Below are 19933 nucleotides of genomic sequence, written 5' to 3'. Positions count from 1 at the left end.
CTTTTACATATGGCTCAAGCAGCTCAGGACTTCCGGTCCTAGACCAAATAGGAAGGCGAGCTAAAGCGCGAAGGCGAAACATCCCCACCACAGGATTGTGCGCTGTGTTTGCGACCCGCACCGTAAAAAGGGCCCCCAATAAAAAGGAACAAAAAAAAAGATTTATTTTACTAGATCTTATATATTAGCATTAATATTTAGTTGTTTCTAGCACCGTATAAAAAGTGCTGCTGAAAAACAAGCTCCTGATTATTACGTCCAACCGATATTTGTTTTTTCGAAAGAACCTTTCATTTCCCCAAATTTTACAACCACCCAAACTTAATCCACTACTTGACTGCTCGTTGAAGCATAATTACGCGGCTTCAAGCCCATTTGACTGCCATTCTCGGAGCGTAATACTATAGTCAATGTTGGCCGCAATTCTTCGCCCAGCGGCAGCAACTCAAAGTGCCGCAATATTTTACTTAAAGTGCTCTTCATTTCTAACATGGCAAATTTCTGACCAATACAGTTGCGTGGTCCAGCACTGAAGGGCACATAAACGTACGTATTTTTCGTCTCGCCATCTTCAAGGGATTCGTTAAGGAAACGTTCCGGTCGAAATGCGTCGGGTTCGGGAAAATATTTCGGATCACGCTGCATAATATAAATGCCGATGGTAACATTTGTGCCGGCGGGTATCGGTTTGCCACCTGCGTAATAAATAAAAGTACTGTGTAATTAGTTTCAATTTGGTGCGTGTGTGCTTACGTATAATAACATCCTCCTCGAAGTTGCGTGCAATTAGCGGCACTGTTGGATATAAACGCAGGGTCTCCTTGATTACACACTCCATGTACTTCAGTTCGCCGAGGTCGCGTTGTGTCACTGGGCGATCTTTGTCAGCGCCCAGCACTTTACGTATTTCCTCAAATAATTTCGCCTGTACAAGGGGATGCCTGGAGATCAAGTGCAGACAGAATGTGAGTGCGCTGGAGGTGGTGTCGTGCCCCTCGAACATGAATGTGTCCACCTCTTCGCGTATATCTTTATTGCTCAGCGGTTTGCCGTCAATGCTAGACTGCAGCAACACATCCAGCAGCGCCATACGTCGTTTCAGGCCCAGTTCGGTGTCGCTGGCGGTTGGTGTGGCTTCGCTAATGCTGAGCTCTTGTTCCAGCGCAGCGCGACGTTCGACAATAATGCGATCTGTGAAATCGTGCATCAGCTTGATGTTGGCGTAGAATAATTTGGCTTCTTTGCGTGAGAGCAATCGGAAAAGCCAATCAATGCGCTGCCAAGCGTTTGTGAAGCGCCTGGCGAACATGTATGTAACGCTGTGTGTTATAGAAATTACCGTTGTTATCGGAAAATTCGAAATTTGCATGACCGACAGTTAATTACCTTATGACAGCCGATACGTAGGGAAATTCAGGATTCGTTTGCGCATTCACTTTAGTACCCATTGCAGTCTCTATGTACAAAAATATGTAAAGCACTTGAAAATTAATAACTGTTCAATTATTTGTTTAACTGCAGGCGCTTGAGGCCACCAATCACCTGCAATTATATCCAATGTCATCAAACATAATAGCGGCGATATATTTAGTACCGTTTTTCCGTCAGCATATTGTGCCAATTTTTTCACCAGCACTGTGCTCTGTTGATCGAATATTTCCACAAATTGCTCGAGTATTTTAAAGTGAAATGTTGGTGTTATGATCTTACGGCGCGCATGCCATTTACGGCCGTTGCTTACGAGCAAACCGGTGCCGAGCCATGGATGTAGTAGATCATAGAAGTTACTTTTTTTAATATATTTCGAACTGCTGAGTAATATCTCAACGTCGGCAGGATCTGAGAATAATACCGCCAATTGATTCAGCAGCCATACGCGATAGCATGGTCCATACTTCTGGCGATTCTGCATAATGAAATCTATAATGTCTGGAAAAAATAGATAAGGGTGAATAAAATATTATTTAACTGTTGTATGCATAAACAAGAAAAAACGTTAACTTCGGTTGTACCGAAGATATAATACTCTTCACAATTACGAAAGACCTCTTACAAGAACTTGATACCGATCGTTCTGTTTGTAGGGCATCTACATGGTTTGTCGGAAAGTAATAGGACTGATTTTCTTCTGCCTGTATTTCGGAGCGTGCGCGTACCGACTGGATTCGGTAGAGGGCGTTTCTAGCTAATGAACAAGTGGCTGGTCAGTTGTCTCCGAACATCTGGAGAATCAGGTGAAATATTTTCGCGCGACGTGTTTCTGTGAGTGGTGCAAGCCGAAAATGCAGCGTTCGTTAGAGCAGAGGTACGCGATTAAATTTTGCGTAAAACTCGGTAAACCTGCGACAGAGACGTTTGATATGATCAAGCAGGCTTACCCAGATGTTAATTTGAAGTGAAAACCATGCTCATTGTATTTTTTGACATCAAAGGCATCGTTCACCATGAATTTGTTCCTCCTGGACAAATCGTCAACGCCAAGTTTTACGTGGAAGTCCTCAAGATACTCTAACGAAGGGTCAAACGGGCCCGACAAGACATCGATTGGAAGATGCAGCACGACAACGACCTGGTTCACACCGCCTTTCTTGTGAACAGCTACCTAACCAAGGCCGACATTCCAACGCTTCCTCAGCCGCCCTACAGCCCAGATGTGGCTCCCCGGACTTGTTTTTTTTTCTTTGCCTGAAAAGACCGATGAAAGGGGAGCCAAGCAGCATATATGTACATATGTAGCTCGGTTCTCAAAGCTATTCTGGAGAACGCCTTCCGTGTCCCCTCTGACAGCGCTGCATCGACGCAGAAAAATTATGACATCGCATTCATCAGACTTTCAAGTAGATATAATCCTTTAAGGCAAAGCAAATAAAACAGTATTATTTGGAAACCGAAAACGCAGTGTAACACATGTTACACAAAGCGGCCGCCAGATTTGCATAACTGATAAGGCCTTGAAGTGCAAGTGTAGTAATTTTACAGACCTAAATTTCGCGCTGATAACTCCGCTAAAGCACACAAAGATTAAATGGCACTCACCTGCTTGGCTTTTATCACGATACATGAGCACATTACCCAACACCGGCAACGGCTTGGGTCCTGGCATGTAATGTATCATATCATTGCGACGTTTCTTCAGTAAATAGTCGCCGATTACGAGCAGAGCAAACAGTAGCAGCAATAATTCGATAAACATTGTGTCTTAATATGATTTTTATTAGACAATACGGTCTCAGATTTGCAATAATTTCGTTGCCGTTTAACGTAACGTATACATACATATATACTGCGTATATATTTAATCACTATTTCAACCAGTTCTAATTTTAAGTCAGGTACAACTGTTTCAAATCCGCAACTCAACCGATTCGCTTGAAAATATGCGCTCAACTAAATAAAAGTTCCCCCAGTGCGCCTATTTCCTACTGTAAAGTCTGTAAACTCAATCAGGTATATGTACATACATGTATACATAAGTGTAGTACGTGGGGCATATAAATAAACACGTTTACAAACAGTGGGACTCTGTTTATTTTTGCGCTGATTACACTAGTCAACATTGGAGAAAATCAGCTGAACGAAAAGCGACAAACTTGTAGCTTCATTGGAGCTCACCGACAGCAAACAACCTCGATCTGTATGACCAATTGAATACTATTGATAAGATCAGGAAGCACAAGCCTATGTGTAAAATCCTGTAAATATATTTATCGTAGAAGGTCGTGTAAAAATTTCATGTCGATCGGTTCAGCCGTTTCGATGAAATTTTTCTCATCGACTTAGAAACATCGTTTAGAGAAAACGCGTTTGAAGTTTGGGAGCCGATTACACTTGTTAGACATTGTTTAGAAATATCTCTCATAACTTCGAAACTGTCGATATATGTATGTATGTACATATGTATATACAAAAAAAAAACAATTTTTTTAAGTACACATGTCGAACATAGACGACCACTTTTGAACATTTTGAAAAGCCATTAAGCTGCGATTTCAATGACAAGTGCAAATTTGTTGAATAGTGTTTTTATTTGTATTCGCTTTAAGATAAGGTTTTATTCGAATGTGCAGGTGAGAGTACACATCTGAGATTCTTGTACTCTTAACATGTTTTGGAGAAGCAAATTAGATCTGAGCACTACAGACATATGTACATATTTACATGAACAAACAAATGTGAATAAAGAGAGGAAACTTTTACATCATTAGAGCAAGGAGCAAAAAAACTACAGTTAGAGCGATAGAACTAAACCATTTGGCAACTTTCATACATCCATGCATGTACATAGATATAAACAAATTGTATTTGAAAAATAAATTTTATCACACTTAAGGGGTCAGTTACTGAGGCAGCTGCACAACTACATAACTGTGTCCGTAAGAACGTGTGTATTTTAATATTTGACAGATGTCGCTTACAGTCTGTCGCGCTCTATGTGTTCCGGACGTGACTGATGACATACAGCCAAAACTGCTTATACCGTCGGTAAAGAATATATTTATAAATAACGCAGTTTACATATACATACATACATATGTACTTCAACAATTGAAATTTTAAAATCATTCTTTTTTTATAATTTTTGTTGTTGTATGCTTTGTAATGGAATTATTATTGCATTTAACAGTTAAAGTTTTTTTCTTCTATTTTTAATTAATTTAATTTTTATTAAATTTCAGTATTATTTTTGCATACCTTTTTTTTACGAAATATGTAGATATTATTGATAGTTTATAATTATTTCGACATATTTAATTATCGTCCTTATGATTTTTTTATGGCATTAATTATCACCATAAACTAATATTTGTTATTAATTTATTAATATTTTAATACTAAATAAAAAACTAAATTAAATTTATATTAAATAATTTAATTGAATGCTTAAGCAAAAATGTCATTTATATTCAAGCAGCTAAATGGTGGCAGTCATCAATCATTCGTTCAATCTCCATGTTTTCTGGCAACACTGCGCTACCAACTGTCAACAGTTTACCCAAAACTTCAGGCAATATATTCATCTTGCTTTCGCCCATACGCTTTCAAGCGTACGGAAATTTTTCGAGCAACATTTTCGCAGTTGACTGCATCAGTTCCACTTTGACGGCTGTGAGAAAAATTTCGTATATTTAACGCGCGAAATTTTCTCTATTTTAGTGAAACAGCAACCTAGAAAACTGGTAGAAAAGTGCAAAAAAAGCTCAATAAATACATAGAATAGTGGCTAGAGTTGTAAAACGGTAGTGCGTGCACGCTGTTGCTAAATAAAAACTTATAAAAGTACACTGAAGTGTGTAGTGTGAAAGAAGTGTTCTTTACGTGCTGCGACCGTGTGTAAAAGTAAATATTCTTATATTCAAAGATTTCTGGTGTATATAAGTTTTTGGCTTATATATTCTTAATTGTAGTAAAACTTTTTGTTATATTAAACAATCTTCAATATGTAACGTTTAGCACATTTGTTAAATTAATTAACTTGCTCAAGTTTTTTTTTGTGCCAAAATAAAATGGCGCTGATTGTATGGTGTGGTATAGTCGCATGGCGGCCGAAATGTATGCGGCGAACGCGAGCAGCAACTGCGCTACTGTGTCAGGGACCGGGTTGTCATAGTTTTTAATACATGCTATAAAATATGCAATTCCATCTGTGTATTTTTTTAAAGTGTTGTTTTTATAGCAGAATAATAAATACTTTCGCTGTTTATTAGCAGCAATTTCAAATTTTTATTTCTATGCGATGCTTAGGTATAGCTGCGCTGCTTCGTATGTGCTGCTAACGTATATTTCTGCAGTCAAGCATCGTGGCAGCGAAGCTAATCCAACGAGTTAAAAGAGCGAAAAGTAGCTCGTTTATTGAATTTTGAATGGAGAAGTTTTTTGCGCTTTCAAAAATATGCACCTTGGCATTGCTAGTCCGTGTGTGTACAAAATATATAGTAATATTTATAAATTAAAAAGCCAAAAATGCGTTTGTGTAACTATAATTAGATAGTTTGCCAAACCTAGAGAGTGGGCGTAGAAAGTGCTCTTGTAGATGAAAGGTAGAACTTGCAAAAATTTACGATAACAAGTTGAATGACCCTCCATCTTGCCAGTGTCATTTTGTTATCAGTATTAGAAAAAGAGATAATATACTAAATATCATTTTTATTGAAATTTTGTTTGCAAATAAATTAATTTTCCTTAATCATGCCACAACGTTACATTACATCTGTGTAATTTCATACATACATATGTATAGTATATGTAATATATTTTATTATTCACTTTAAGACATCTGAAACATATTGCGCCGTTTTTGAATTGCTCATACTTACTTTTGTGTTTTTTTTCAGTTTTGTTTTGAAGACTTAATTTTGCTGGATTTCATTAGCAGCGCTGAAACAGTTTTTTAATAACTAATGTTTGGGAATATGAATAATGGTGGCCATGCGCCATACGGATTCAATGGGTATAGACCGAGGTATTTATGAACATACTATTTATTATTTTACTTATTTACATATAAAATTTACGAAATTAGTGACTCCACAATTATGTAGAAAAATTAATATCATTACATGTAAGGTAATAGTATCCCAAATTTTATATGTAATGCACCTTTGAATTCTCAATTTCTAATTTCAAAGCTTTAATTTTAAAGAGTCTCGGAAAATAGTATTAAAAAGTTTCCACACTTGCTTTAAAATCAATTTGTATTTTTTTGCGGCAGTCAACAGCAAAAGACAGTCGAAAAGATAATCGATGCAAAAAATTTAATTTTACTTGTATTATGTTGTAAGCAGACACAAGTATGCACTTATTCTCTTTTTTACAATACCACCCTTCCATCTTATTTTTTATAAACAGCCACGTGCACTTCCTGCCAACGGTTCGTCCGCTGCATTTCTTTGCTGCATTGCTGTTTTCATACATTTATGGTCTTTTTGTTTTGTTGGCACTTGAGTTTATTATTTTCTTATAGTATATATTCATATTTATTCTTATGTATTGATTTTTTGTGTAGTCATACACATAAATTGCTATTGAAATTTTGCCAAAGTAACTGCTGTGGAATGAACACAGATTTTTTCCAATATTTTATTTTGGTTGACTCGGTTAGGTAGATAAATTTAATATGGGTGGGTTCTACTATACAATCGTTTACAAATTTGCACTCTATCTCAGCAGAATTTGAATGTTCTGCAATTACATACTCATAAAATTATAAATAAAATGTAACTTTAGCAAAATTCCTTGACATAAATCTGCCTTAAAAATTGCTTGACCATTTGGCTGCTGTGCATGGTTTGTGGTTTTCTTGTACTCTGCCCAATGCCGTTTAACTTGCCTCTAGCCGCCCAATCGTCTGTGTCATTGCCAAACAATTCACAACTAATTTTACTTATTCTCTTACTTTACTAAAATTTTTAGTTTAATTTTATTTTTATACGTATTTGTTGTGCCTTCGTCTGTTTTCTAGCCAAAAAGTATGCTAAGATATGCATACTTTACATTTGGAGTGCATGAAACGCTACATAAGATCTTGCAACAAAACCGAATATACGTTAAATGCCACATAACTGCCTGGTAGCGACTGGTGTTGCTGTGGTTTTTGGTACGCCATTCCTGTTGTACATACATGTAGTAGTTTTTTTATAGTGCAACTAGCGTTTCAGTTGCTTTTGCTGTTTGTTCACTACTTTCTGTGCCATTGTCGTCTTTTTCGCCCATTGGTCCACTTTTCTAAATATTATATATTGCTGCTTTTATGTTTATTCCTTGGGCGTCCCACTGTTGTCTATTATCCACCTCAACTGGCATTTGGCATGTTTTGACCGCATTTCCCTTGATTTCCATAACTGCTCACATAGTTGTATACCATGTTATTTGGTAGATAAAATTCTTTGCATTCATGTCAATTTCCGGTTGTGCTATTTTCAGAAATGTCATTCGTAGGTTTTGTTCGAGCAAATTCAAATTTCCTTATATAAAATGTACTTTATCGTAATTTAAATTTAAATATAATTTATAATTAATGTTCTTCTAAAAGCTACCTTTATTTAATACTTTTGTTTCCAACATCGCTGTTTAGCAGTGGCAGCATATACATAATATGTGCATATACTATCGAAAATCGATATCACACACGTGCTTTTGCTAAGTCGTGATTTGTTTACGTACATATGTACATACATACATATGTATCGCGTTTACCATGGCAAAATATAGCTAAAATATAAGCATTAACTTTTGGAATACTATGTATTTACAAAATTTGTTTTCAACCAGAAGTGTTCAACCATTAAACTTATTTAACTAAATTTTCTTTTCTCCCATCATTACTCTTGATATAATTTGTGTGCTTTGTTCATTAAAGAATCTCTCTGCCTTTATGCAAGGGCTTATTTGATTTTTCTTCTTAACCGTTTTTTATTTAGTGTTTGTTAGCGGCAACTCAACCCCATAGCCAGTGTAGGTGTTTTGACCTTTCAAGATACATATAATTTGCCTATAACCATCGACTGATTTTTTCTTTTTTTTTTGCTTTTTCGCTTTCTTGTCTTTTAATATTGTTGGCAGTGTTTGTGTAGATATACATACGCTACCAAGGTAAATAAATTAGCATTGACAGTGAGTGGTTTCTACAGAAGTCAACTCAAATGATTAGAAATAAAATAAATGAAATTTAGTATTAGGTTTATGGACACGTTCAGAAAAATCTATTTAAAATACAACTTTTATAGCACCAATTATTTGTTTTTTTATGTTTTTAGCGAAAGTTATTAATAAGAATAATTAAAATTTTTTTAGTAGTTTTAAGTAGTGTGCAAGGTTTCTGTGAGTATTGAGTACTTATCAAAAAAATATAAAAGAAAAACTAAAAATAGTGAAATTGCTTAATTAAACTAATTTCTTCACAAAGTTCATTCTCACTTATACTATATTAAAAAAAAATTAAAAAAAAAATATCAACACGCGCAGAGTATTGTGTTAAATTTAGCACTAATTTGCTTGTAAAAATAAATATACAGTCAGCGTGTAAATAATGCAAGCAACAATATAAAAGTTATATAAATTGTATCCCAAAAAGCCATAAAACTCAACAAGTAAATATAAATTGCGAAATTCATAATTCAACAAGGACAGCAATTAAAAATTTCCACATCAACAGCAGCAGCAACAAAAATAAAATAACTGCGTAGGGTATCCGACGAAGCCATATTTGTTACTGTGAAACAAACAAAGAATATAATTTTTTTGGATAAAATTGCAAACGTGTGCATCAGCAGGAGGCATTAAGGAAAACCGCAACTACTATGTACCGGTAATTGTTACACAAATACATACCTACATATATTTTCAGCAACTAATTCATGTTACATAATATATAAACATTTTTCACACGCTTTTTCTATAAATACCCAAACGTGTGTGCATATAGTACATACAATATGTACATATAACTGGCTAATTCCCTAGTTTTTCAACATTGTTTCATTGCACATTTATTCGTTAAAAGGTTAAAATACTTCTGAAATGTATGTATTCAAGCACATTTCTCTCATTCTGAATTTTAGCAAATTTTAATTACGAACAACATTTTTATACTTTTCATTATTAGAATATTTGAATTTGATTTTATTTTCAAAAATGGTTTCACGGACTTAAACAAAAGCCAATGCGGCTGTCATAGAAAGAGAAATGTAAGGAATATTAACGCGTTTATACGTACATTTTATTTTATATTTTTTTATTCCTTTTACTGTATTTTTTAATATGTTATATTTTTTAACTTTTACTTTTTTTTTAAATTTAATAAATTTTTTTTAATTTTTTTAAATTTAATAAATTTTTTTTTATTTTTTTAATTTAATAATTTTTTTATTTTTTTAAATTTAATAAATTTTATTATTTTATTTTTTTAATTTATTTTTATTTTTTATGTTTTTTTTTGTATAAAAGCATTTTTCTAAACGAGCATGTGAACGCCATTTTATGCCTGCTATAACTGTTATCGATTATCGATACTACTAGGGCATTTGTCATTTATTACCGCTGTACTACACATTTCATATAGATAGAACTTTTTAAATTTATTTATAAATATTATACATCCTGTTATGAAGAATTATTTTTATTATAATTGTTTCACAGTACATATGTATGTACATACATGTATGTACATACATACATATGTGCATAAGCATAAATGACGGCTGAGCAATTTTGCTGGCAAGCATCTTCGACTAGTTTTAAATTTATTACTGATTTAATTTACTACTTGATCAGTAACCGATTCAATTTCAGCTGCAATTTTGTTTGCTCTAAAATTTAATGAATGCGTATGAAGTGCAATTAAACCATTTTCGCACATTTTCTTGTGTACATATTTGTGCTCGCGTAAAAATAGCAATGAAATATGCAGTAACAAGTACATATTTATACATGCACGCCTCTATATACTAAATATATATATGTACGTACACAAAAATACATTTCCAGTAGTATGTGTGCGCTCAGTTAAACCCACAAATGGCTATGGTACTTCCGTCGTATATGTAGGCATGCGGGCTGCTTCATAGCCTCTTGCCGTTAGCTTTCAATGTTGAATATGAGTAAATACTTTTATGCTGTGCAAACAAACAAATAAAATCCTAATGAGTTTACTGAAATCCAAATCCTAAAAAATCCCCAATGGTTTGCTACCGAAGGCAAGGCAGCAGACGTTAGGAAAATCAGCCGAGTGCGGAGTGAGTGAGTTTAGCTTAACTTCGGGCTTGGGCTGTCAGCGCGCTACATAGCCACAGTAGCTGTGCAGCTAAACTGATTTTGAAGCAGACAAACAAAATCATATTGCTTGCCAGTGAACGTGGAAGTTGAACTCGGCGCTGCTATAAAAACATACATACACAAGTAAACAATGCTACCTACGTGTGACGTAAGGAAAAGCTGAAACGTATATATGTACATACTTCAGTTGCAACCAACTAACGCCACCCGCTTCAATGACTTGCAGTAAATAATTGAAAAGTTTCGAAAGTACTGCTACTACTGCTATTTTGCCACAACTTTTATTAGCATGCTTACGACTGTTGCTGCTACTGGCACTGCTTACTATGTCAGCTAGTATTTTTTCCATTAGTTTGTTATGACTGCGCTATTAATTTATTACTGCACTTCTTAATGTGCTTAACTCTCAGCAACCACTTAACGCCATAAACAAATGCAATTTCCTTTGCAACATCCCCCATGTGAGGAAGCTGCTGAACAGGTCCTTGCATTAATATGCACTTCTTCTGGTCCAGTTGACCCATTCACTGAATATCTAATTTTATTTACAGTGTGGTAATTATTTGTGACTGCCGGTTGGAAGTTTTTCAATTCAGTGATTTGGTTGTAATACTCTTAGAGCTGTGGATTGTTGATTACTATTGCCTCAGGTCTTGGAACACAAGTGACACAGGCCACAAAGTTACATTGGGGTAGTGTTGATGGAGGACAGACTAAAAAGCTCTTACTTTTAGGTCACAGGAAGCTTAGCAACATTGTAGTGGTTATCACAGGCCACTTATTAAAACCCCACCTTCAGAAAATGAGGAAAAATGGATTCGGCGGAATGCAGGACATGCATGATGAGACGCTGGAACATTATCTGCGAATGCCCAGCCGTCAGCCATATGAGAAGGGACTATTATATTTGCTGGATAAGACTTAAATTGGTTGCTTCCAGGGGGCACAATGGTCGTAAGTGTAGTTGGAAAGTATGCAAACGTCCTTTTTTTCCCAAGAAGTTGCTCATTTGTCGAATCTTCACAAAATTTGTTATAGATTATCGCCTAAGGCAACAATCTCCAAAGAAATTTTTCAGATCGGCCAATTATAGCATATAGCTGTCATACAAACTGACCATTCAATATCAAGATATATAACATTTTTTCTCCTTTTATATTATAAAAACTGCACTGAGGGGTATTATAGATTATACGTAGCCAAAGTTAATGTTTTTTCGTTTTCTTTGAACTTACGGCCATTACCAAGCCTCAAAGACTATACCACTTCATACTCGTGCCTTTTATGCGTTGAGTACCTTTCTTTATACACTTGTCGTTTTCGTCGCCCCATTGACTTCATTTCCGCTTCATCACTATCGCACTTCCTTTGACACAATTGCACGAGTGAAGCGGCGCGCGCGTCTCCGTATTGCTCACTTATGCAGCTGCACGACAGCTTTGCAGTGCTACTCACCCACCTATTGATCGTTTGACCGACCGCGTTTACCGCAAATTATCCAAAAGTTTTAGTTGTGCATAAATTTTCTTTCTATGCTATTTGTTTTTTTTTTCGACATTTTTCTTGCGGCTTGGTACACGCCTATCACCACTCTGCGGCGCCGTGTTTCACTTTTCGCTGTCGTTGAGTAGTTGTTTAAACTGTTTTGCGGCGCTAACGCTCTGCCTTTGCATACTAGTAGGCGTCTTGGCCGGCATCTCATTTAAATTCCATAAGTTTTTTATCCGCGCGGCTTATTTACACTTTATTTGTCGCTTAACTCACGTTGCTTACGCGCAATCTGACTTTTCTTGTTTGTGTATACTTATATATTTTTTTGTTTTATTTATTGTTTTTTCATTAACGTTTTCTTTATTTTCATTATTTTTTTCTTCATTTTCATAAATTTATTCTTCATTTAAATGTCTATTGTCGCCTTGGTGTGCTGATTTTACACGTTCTGCATTTTTCTGTGTTTGCTGTCACGTTTTTGCGCTGACACATCGCTTCCTTATTCGATACACATGCCACCAACAACCATTTTCCTTTTATTTATTTACATTTACACTTGAATATACTTGTTTTTGTTGTGTTTTCGCACTTTATTTACATGTTTTTTGTTTATTGTAGTTGCGACTTCCAGCCCATGGAAATTTTCATGTTGCTGTCCACACTTTATCCACGCTTCTTTTGTGCAGTTTTGTCGTTCGTTTAGGAATTAATGCAGCATTTTCTGCTTCGTAACTCGTTGAATAAGTTGTGCCGGTACGCCATTGGCGACTTTTGACACCTATACTTGCCTGTAGGCAAGCTTTTGTTTTACATTTTTGTTGTATTCGTAGATTTGATTTCATTTTTTTTTGATAACTTTTTTGTAAAACAGCTTTGTCGCCTTTGAAATTCGGCTAAAAACTCACTTACTACTTTCGTAGTTGACTAGACTTCTTTAATATTTTCCGATATCACCTTTGTTTTTAAGTTTTCCATGAAATTCGCACTCCCAGAAGGAAACGTTGGGGATGCTATAAAAATGCTGAATCAATTTAGGCATGTACGCCTGTACGCCTGTCTGCATTTATGCGAACTAGAGCCTCAGTGTTTGAGCTATCGAGCTGAAAATTTGCACACCTTCTTTTCTACCCCAAGAAGCTGCTGATTTGTCGGAATCTCCAATATCTAACCTCTATAGCATGTAGCTGCCATACAAACTGTATGGTCAAAATCAAGTTTTTGTATGAAAACCTTTTTTTTTTGTGATGGCCCAGCAGCTTTTTAGAACAAAATTCATCGTCATCCACTTTACCTCGATTGTTATCCGTACTCTTCGTCTTCACTCACTTTTTTTTGGCTCTTTCGCAGTTCCTGCCATACTTTTGTAAATATGGCGTTTCTACTTTTTCGCTTTGTTGACCTCTTTCGTCTTAGTCACCACATTTTCTTTTTTCGGCCTGCTCTTTTCTGCGATCAAACACGATTTCATAAATTAATAATACAACAAAAGCACAGTTCTGTTATTTTATTGTTTTTATAGTTCTTCCTGTGCTCCTTTCTGTTTCGAAAACAAGATTTCTTTTTCACATATCCTTTATTCTCAAACTGTTTGCGTTGAAAAAACTGGCTTACAATACAATTTTTTTTATTGGAATGTATTTTTCATGCAGTTTTTCCTTTGATTAGCAATAAACTGAATTTATGTTCTTCATGGCGAATTTTCGTATAAAATGCGAGTGAGCCGCCATTTGCATTTGATTTTGTAAACAGTGAAAGTTCATAAAGAGAAAATGTTTTACAATTGTTATATCGATATCTCTTTTAATATCGATATTTCGCCATAAATCCATTATAAGGGTTTAGACAGTTGAGAGAAAAGCAAAAGTTCAAGCTAACCCATTTTGAAATATTTGTAAATTATTGCTATTTGTTTTTTCAGCTCCTTAGGAAGTCTGCGAAAACCGCTTTCTTTGTAAAGTTTATCATGAAATGAATAATAAAATGGCTGAGCATTGTTTCCAGCGCATGCCAAGGCTGCCACATTTTTCCTTTCCACTATTATAAATACTTATGTTGATGATACAACAAAAAGTATGAGGCAAGCAAAATTACGAAAATACACAAAAGCGTGGCAAAGTGAAAACATAAAAATAGTGCCAATACATTGATTGCAATTTCACTGCCAATTTCAATTTAAATATGGCACAGACAGCACTGAGATCATTTCAAGCACAAGCGCACAGTCGTTGACAATGCATGCTGTGAAGGATATATTGTAAATATATCAAAATAATGGGAATAATAGGTCATAAAATCCCACACATTTACAACCATACATGAGTAATATGTAATACATACATGAAAGGATGTGTGTTGCGCGAACTTTGGACACTTTCTGACACTGAATGGCCTTACAAAATGAAAAAAGTTAAGTTTTTACGCAAATGTTGTATTGATGTACGGCCGTTTACTGTGTATTTGCTTACGCGCCTAAAAGTGTGTTACTCACATATATGTACATACATATCGGATATACGCCCGCATTATATATATATATTTTTATTTGCTACTCGATTTCCTTTAAGTAATTTGTGTTTGAAATGAGACCTGAATTTTTTCCTTCCATCGTATTTTATTAACTCACTTCTTAACAATTTTTTTTTGTGTCTGTGTGCGCTTTTTAAAAGTTGATTGTTAATATCGCTTCAAAATTTTCAAGGCTTTTGCATATCTTTTATTTATCGGCACATTTTCAACGGCATTTCTCGTACACACACTAGCGCATACATATGTATATGTTCATACGTACGAGTATATAAATATATGCGCGCTTAATGATAATGCCGCTTCCTTAAAGTAACAATGCATAATAAAAATTCATAATTGCAACGAAAATCCTGTGCAGGCTTGTTCATATGAAGGTCTGGTTAATATGAAGGTCTGGTCCGCTTGCTCTGTGCGTCTTTGCTTGCAGTAGCTTTGCCGTGAAACATGTGAAGCATAATTTGAATAATACTTTTCTTTCTTTCGTTTATGGCGTATAGTTGCCATACAATAAAAAATCATATTAAAATTTTGTAGAAATTGTATAAAAATAATTTGTTTACCTTTTTAGCGTGCAATTAAGTACTCAGAAATTGTAAAATCCTTCAATAATAGCCTACTTTTGTGCGCTTACATGGCTGGAAGTAAATTTGTATTTCAAAAGAAGCCTATTTTTTTGTTTTGTGTATTTACTATATCAATGAGGTATATACCTATGTATGTACAATATGCCATATATGCCCGAATATCTATCAAAACTGATATTAAATACAATTTATTGCATTTTTTCTTGAACAGCGGTATTTTTAGCCAAAAAATTTAATCTCAAGAGCACTCAAATCAAATTAAATGTTGATATAATAAATATTTAAATGTGTTAATGGTATCGAACATCGATAACACTAGTCAACCAAAGCGGTTAGTAACAAGGCGTTCACACTCAGTTAAAATCCACTAAAAATAGAAGTTCCAAGTCTTTATATTTTTCTAGTAGGGTAATTTTCAAAAATGCACAAAAAAAGCTTCAAACTTTTCGAGTGGAATTTTCACTTATATATTTTTATAATAACGGGCTACTACAGACAAAATAAACCATGAATATACTTATCTGTAAATTTATTTATAAAATTATGAAATATTGAAATATTTGGCTTTCCAAAACATTCCATTTTAAAATTCCCGTTATTTTTTGTATTTTCTAGCATGTGAAATATTGTCCTTGCATACTTGCAGGCGTTTATGAAAACGTATTGGTTTACATTTTTCAAAAAATCTGCACCTTGCGCCTAGAACACATCGAAATTTGTCATATTTTTGCTCGCTGGCTTTTCATTATAAACTTTTAGCATCTATTTTATGGCATGGAATTCAATTTTCTCAATTTCTAGCTTTTCAGACATATTTTTGGGCGCTTAGCGTTTATCACGAAATAATTTTGGTTTTAGATAAAATGTCTCATTTTGCGTTAGCTTTCAATTTGAAACTTTAGTATGTGCTTTCTGTGTTGCAAAATATTTTTTTCTGATTCTAATTCTTCTAATATATACTTTTAGGCGCTGAAGTTTAAAATTGCCATATTTTTGCCCGTTAGCCTTCAATTTGAAATCTTAGCATTTGTTTTAGGACATGGTTTTTCTGATTCTGATTGTTCAAATATACTTTTAGGCGCTTAGCGTTTATGTATCACTAAACAATTTTGTTTTAGCATAATTAGTTGATGGCAAAGCAAAATATACTATAAAAATAGCAACTCATATAAACAATAAATGAAAAGTGGGTATTGTCTACATTTAGGGGCTGTCAGTAAAAATAAGGCATTTCCTTTTCTATGCCTTCAAAACTCTTTTTCTACCTGCCATACAAGTATATTGCTATAAAATAGACATTGCCTATATTTAGGAGCTATCAGTATGGCTATTGTCTGTTTCCGCAACGGAAACACACCAATGCAAAACGGTAAAATTTACAAATTGATGCACGAAAATGTGCATTAATTTAAGCCACACAACAGCAGCTTGTTCTTGTATCGAACTTACTTGTTCAACCAACAACAATATGTTTGCATGTGTGTGTGTGTGTTAGTATTATGAGTTTACAAATTGTTAGCATACATTTAGGCTAACATATGACCGTAAATACCTGAAATGCAAGTAATTGCTTCTTTAAGCAACTCTGCATGTTGACGCTATTTATCTGCTCTTGAGTAATCCTCGTTAATTTGCACAAATGTGCAACTAAAATGCACCAAAGGATATACATACATATGTACATACAAGCATTGTACATATATTTTGACAGCAAGTAGGAAATATGAGCAGCTCACGTGAGCGAAGCGCGCCGAGCAAGTGTAGATTTTGGAGGGAGTGATTTCGGAAGTCTTCTTTGCTGCTTGCTTCCACACACGGATAGCTTTAAAAGTGTGTGTGTGTGCTTCCATGCGGTTTGCTGTCTTGCGTCTATGTGCGCACTGAGCCGACGAGATAAACCCAGCATCCGCCTGTCGTTCGGCTTCACACAAGCGCAACCAACCTTTTTCTGTTTAAGAGCATATTTGAAGCGTTGTCTCCTATTCATCATATGTAGATTTTTGGTTGGATGTGTGCAAAGGTGAAGCTGGTCACAATCAAGTTTATGCCTCAGCTAATAGTTAACCGTTGGTTCCCTCATCTAAATGCAAATGCCTTGGCTCTAAAGGTAGCTACTCATACCGACACATACATACATATGTATATGAATGTTTAAGACCTCGACAAGTGTCTTCTCTGTTGCTTATTTGTAATGCCAAGCCAAACAATCGCTTGACGCGCTGCTTATAGCACAAGACATCTGGCGCCTTTCGCTGGCATTCCTCTACAACCTGTGCGCCGTTCTGTTAGCTAGTTGCTTCTGATTTTCGGGTTTGCATGTTCCATATTTTCCCTATTTTTTATGGTGTTGCTCCTCAAGCGCTTTGCGTTCTTGCGTGTTCTTGTCTTATCACACGCGTTAGCAGCTTTAGCGAGGTTTGCCTCTAGTTTTGTGTTTCGTCTGCTGTAGCTGTAGCTGTAGCGGTTGTGCGTGCGCGTGGTGTTGTGTGCTTTTAATGTCATCGTTGGTCGGGGATATTACATGCAGTTTGCTTGCTCAGCGGTCGGTCCAACTGGGCGTATGAGTGTTCTAAAGTACTTTAATGCAAACTTTCAAGTTTTTTAGGCAATTTTTGAAAACTGGGTTTTCATTTCTCTGAAATATAATTTTTCTTGAATTTATTTTTTCTTTTTATATAGAATTTTTTTATTTTTATTTTTTAATTTAAATTATTGTGAAAAATAAATTATTTTTGAATTATTTTTTTATTTTATTTTTAATTTTTTTAATTTATTTTTAATTTTATTATTCTTTTTTTTTTGAATTTTTTTAATTTTTTTAAATTATTGTGAAAAATATTTTTTTAATTAATTTTTTTTATTTTATATTTTTTATTTTATTTTTAGAAAAAATTTTAAATTATTGTGAAATATAGTTGTTTTTTTAATTTTTTATTTTTATTTTTTTAATTTTATTCTTTTGTTTTTGAAAATTTTTTTAAATTATTGTGAAAAATATTTTTTGAATTAATTTTTTTATTTTATATTTTTAATTTTTTTTTTAGAAAATTATTGTGAAATATAAATTTTTTTTAAATTTATTTTATTTGTTTTTTAATTTTATTTTTTATAGCAATAATGTTATATAAAGATTTCCATTGCATTACAATTTTTTTGTAATATATTATTTTGAAATTTTAACACAAACATTTCTATATTTCACTGCTTCTTCTTTACCACTCTTCCTCGATTTCTCCTCACCGCCCTCAAATTGCTTTTATTTAAGTTTTCTACAGTTCCAATTTTTTCCACTTGCCGCACCGTTTTTAGGCCAAATATGTATGCATGTATATACTCGCTTATACTTACATACATACATAATACGCTTCATTGTATGTGTGTGTGTGTATGTTTGTACCGGATAGCAAATTATCCCACAATATGCTCTGGCGCCTTAAAGGAGATTACTATCAGCCCTCTTTTATGTTTGTACACACATATGTATGTATGTTTGTAGGTATGCGTTTACGTGCGTGCCACAGTGCGTAAATGGCCTGCCGCTGCTTACCGCTTTTCATCGGCGCCATTGCTGTCCTTCATTGTCTTGCCAAAAACAGCTAGCCAATAAATATTTCGAATTTTGTCTTCTTAGCCACTGCTGCTCACACGCCAACAAGACGGCTTTTTTCTATACATACACACGCTACATACTGTTCTTTGTTTGTAATTCAACGCAAAGGAATTTAGTAAAGTATTGTATTCGAAAATCAGCGTACGCTATCTTTTATCGCACTGCCGCAAACTATGCCGCAGTTATTTCGAAAGAAGAATTAAACACTAACAAAGCGTAGATTTTTTTTGTGCTTCTTTTTATGTGTCCGCAAAGTATGTGTCCTGGTGCTTCGCATTTGGTTTAATCACAATTCCCTTGGCTGACGCATAATTGTGTAGCATAATTTTAGGCGCAAATGATTTTCTAACCTTCAAACTAATGTTTTTGGGCGCAAACCATTTTCTACATACCTTAATAATTCAACATTGTTTTACAATTAGTTTTTTAATAACATAAAAGTGTTGAGAAATATTTCGGAGTTCCGAAAACATCATGTTTTTATTTCGAAAATGTTCAAGACTATCTTATTTACATTTTCTGAAATTTGGTATTTCCAATACACAATTTTTGACCTTAATATTTGACATAAAAAATTAAGACATATTTCGGAGTCCCAAAAACTTCTTTTTATCCCGAAAATGTTCCAGAGTTTGACTTTTTTACATTTTCCGAAATTTCGCTATTTCCATTACTCCATTCTTAAACCTTAATGTTTGACATAAAAAAATTAAGAAATATTTCGGAGTCCCAAAAACTTTTTTTCCGTATATGTTCAATAGTTTGACTTATTTACATTTTCCGAAAATTGGTATTTCCAATACTACATTTTTGACCTTAATACTTGACATCGCTTATAAATCATAAAAAGAAATTGAGAAATATTTCGCAGTCCGAAAAACATTTTTTTATTCCGAAAACATTCAAGGCTCTGACGAATTTATATTTTACAAAATTTCTTAATCATAAAATA

At 34.3% G+C, this 19933-nt stretch overlaps 2 protein-coding genes across 7 annotated transcripts in view; one reads left to right on the top strand and one right to left on the bottom strand.

The window, feature by feature from the left end:
- Nucleotides 1-161: 161 nt before the first annotated feature.
- On the bottom strand, nucleotides 162-3397 carry LOC120773643 (cytochrome P450 4d2). The gene is made up of 5 exons (XM_040102651.1): nucleotides 3037-3397; nucleotides 1543-1929; nucleotides 1387-1456; nucleotides 754-1319; nucleotides 162-695 (listed from the first exon to the last, which is right to left on the bottom strand). Exons 1-5 carry the CDS (start codon nucleotides 3191-3193, stop codon nucleotides 322-324), a joined length of 1554 nt encoding a protein of 517 aa, XP_039958585.1. The 5' UTR covers nucleotides 3194-3397; the 3' UTR covers nucleotides 162-321.
- A 1677-nt stretch (nucleotides 3398-5074) lies between these two features.
- Nucleotides 5075-19933, top strand: part of LOC120773648 (sex-lethal homolog) — a 62293-nt gene continuing 47434 nt past the window's right edge. For 4 of the 6 annotated variants that reach the window (XM_040102659.1, XM_040102657.1, XM_040102656.1 and 1 more), the window contains exons 1-2: nucleotides 5075-5337; nucleotides 6333-6460. In XM_040102659.1, the coding sequence (XP_039958593.1) occupies nucleotides 6399-6460 (62 nt within the window). In that variant the 5' untranslated portion in view covers nucleotides 5075-5337; nucleotides 6333-6398. Of the gene's footprint in view, nucleotides 5338-6332; nucleotides 6461-8974; nucleotides 9305-19933 lie in introns of those variants that run through there. The other 2 variants (XM_040102660.1, XM_040102661.1) reach the window with 2 other exon arrangements.

The sequence above is a fragment of the Bactrocera tryoni genome, chromosome 4, assembly GCF_016617805.1.
Source record: "Bactrocera tryoni isolate S06 chromosome 4, CSIRO_BtryS06_freeze2, whole genome shotgun sequence".
NCBI lineage: Eukaryota > Metazoa > Arthropoda > Insecta > Diptera > Tephritidae > Bactrocera > Bactrocera tryoni.
This window is presented reverse-complemented; position numbering and strand designations above follow the sequence as displayed.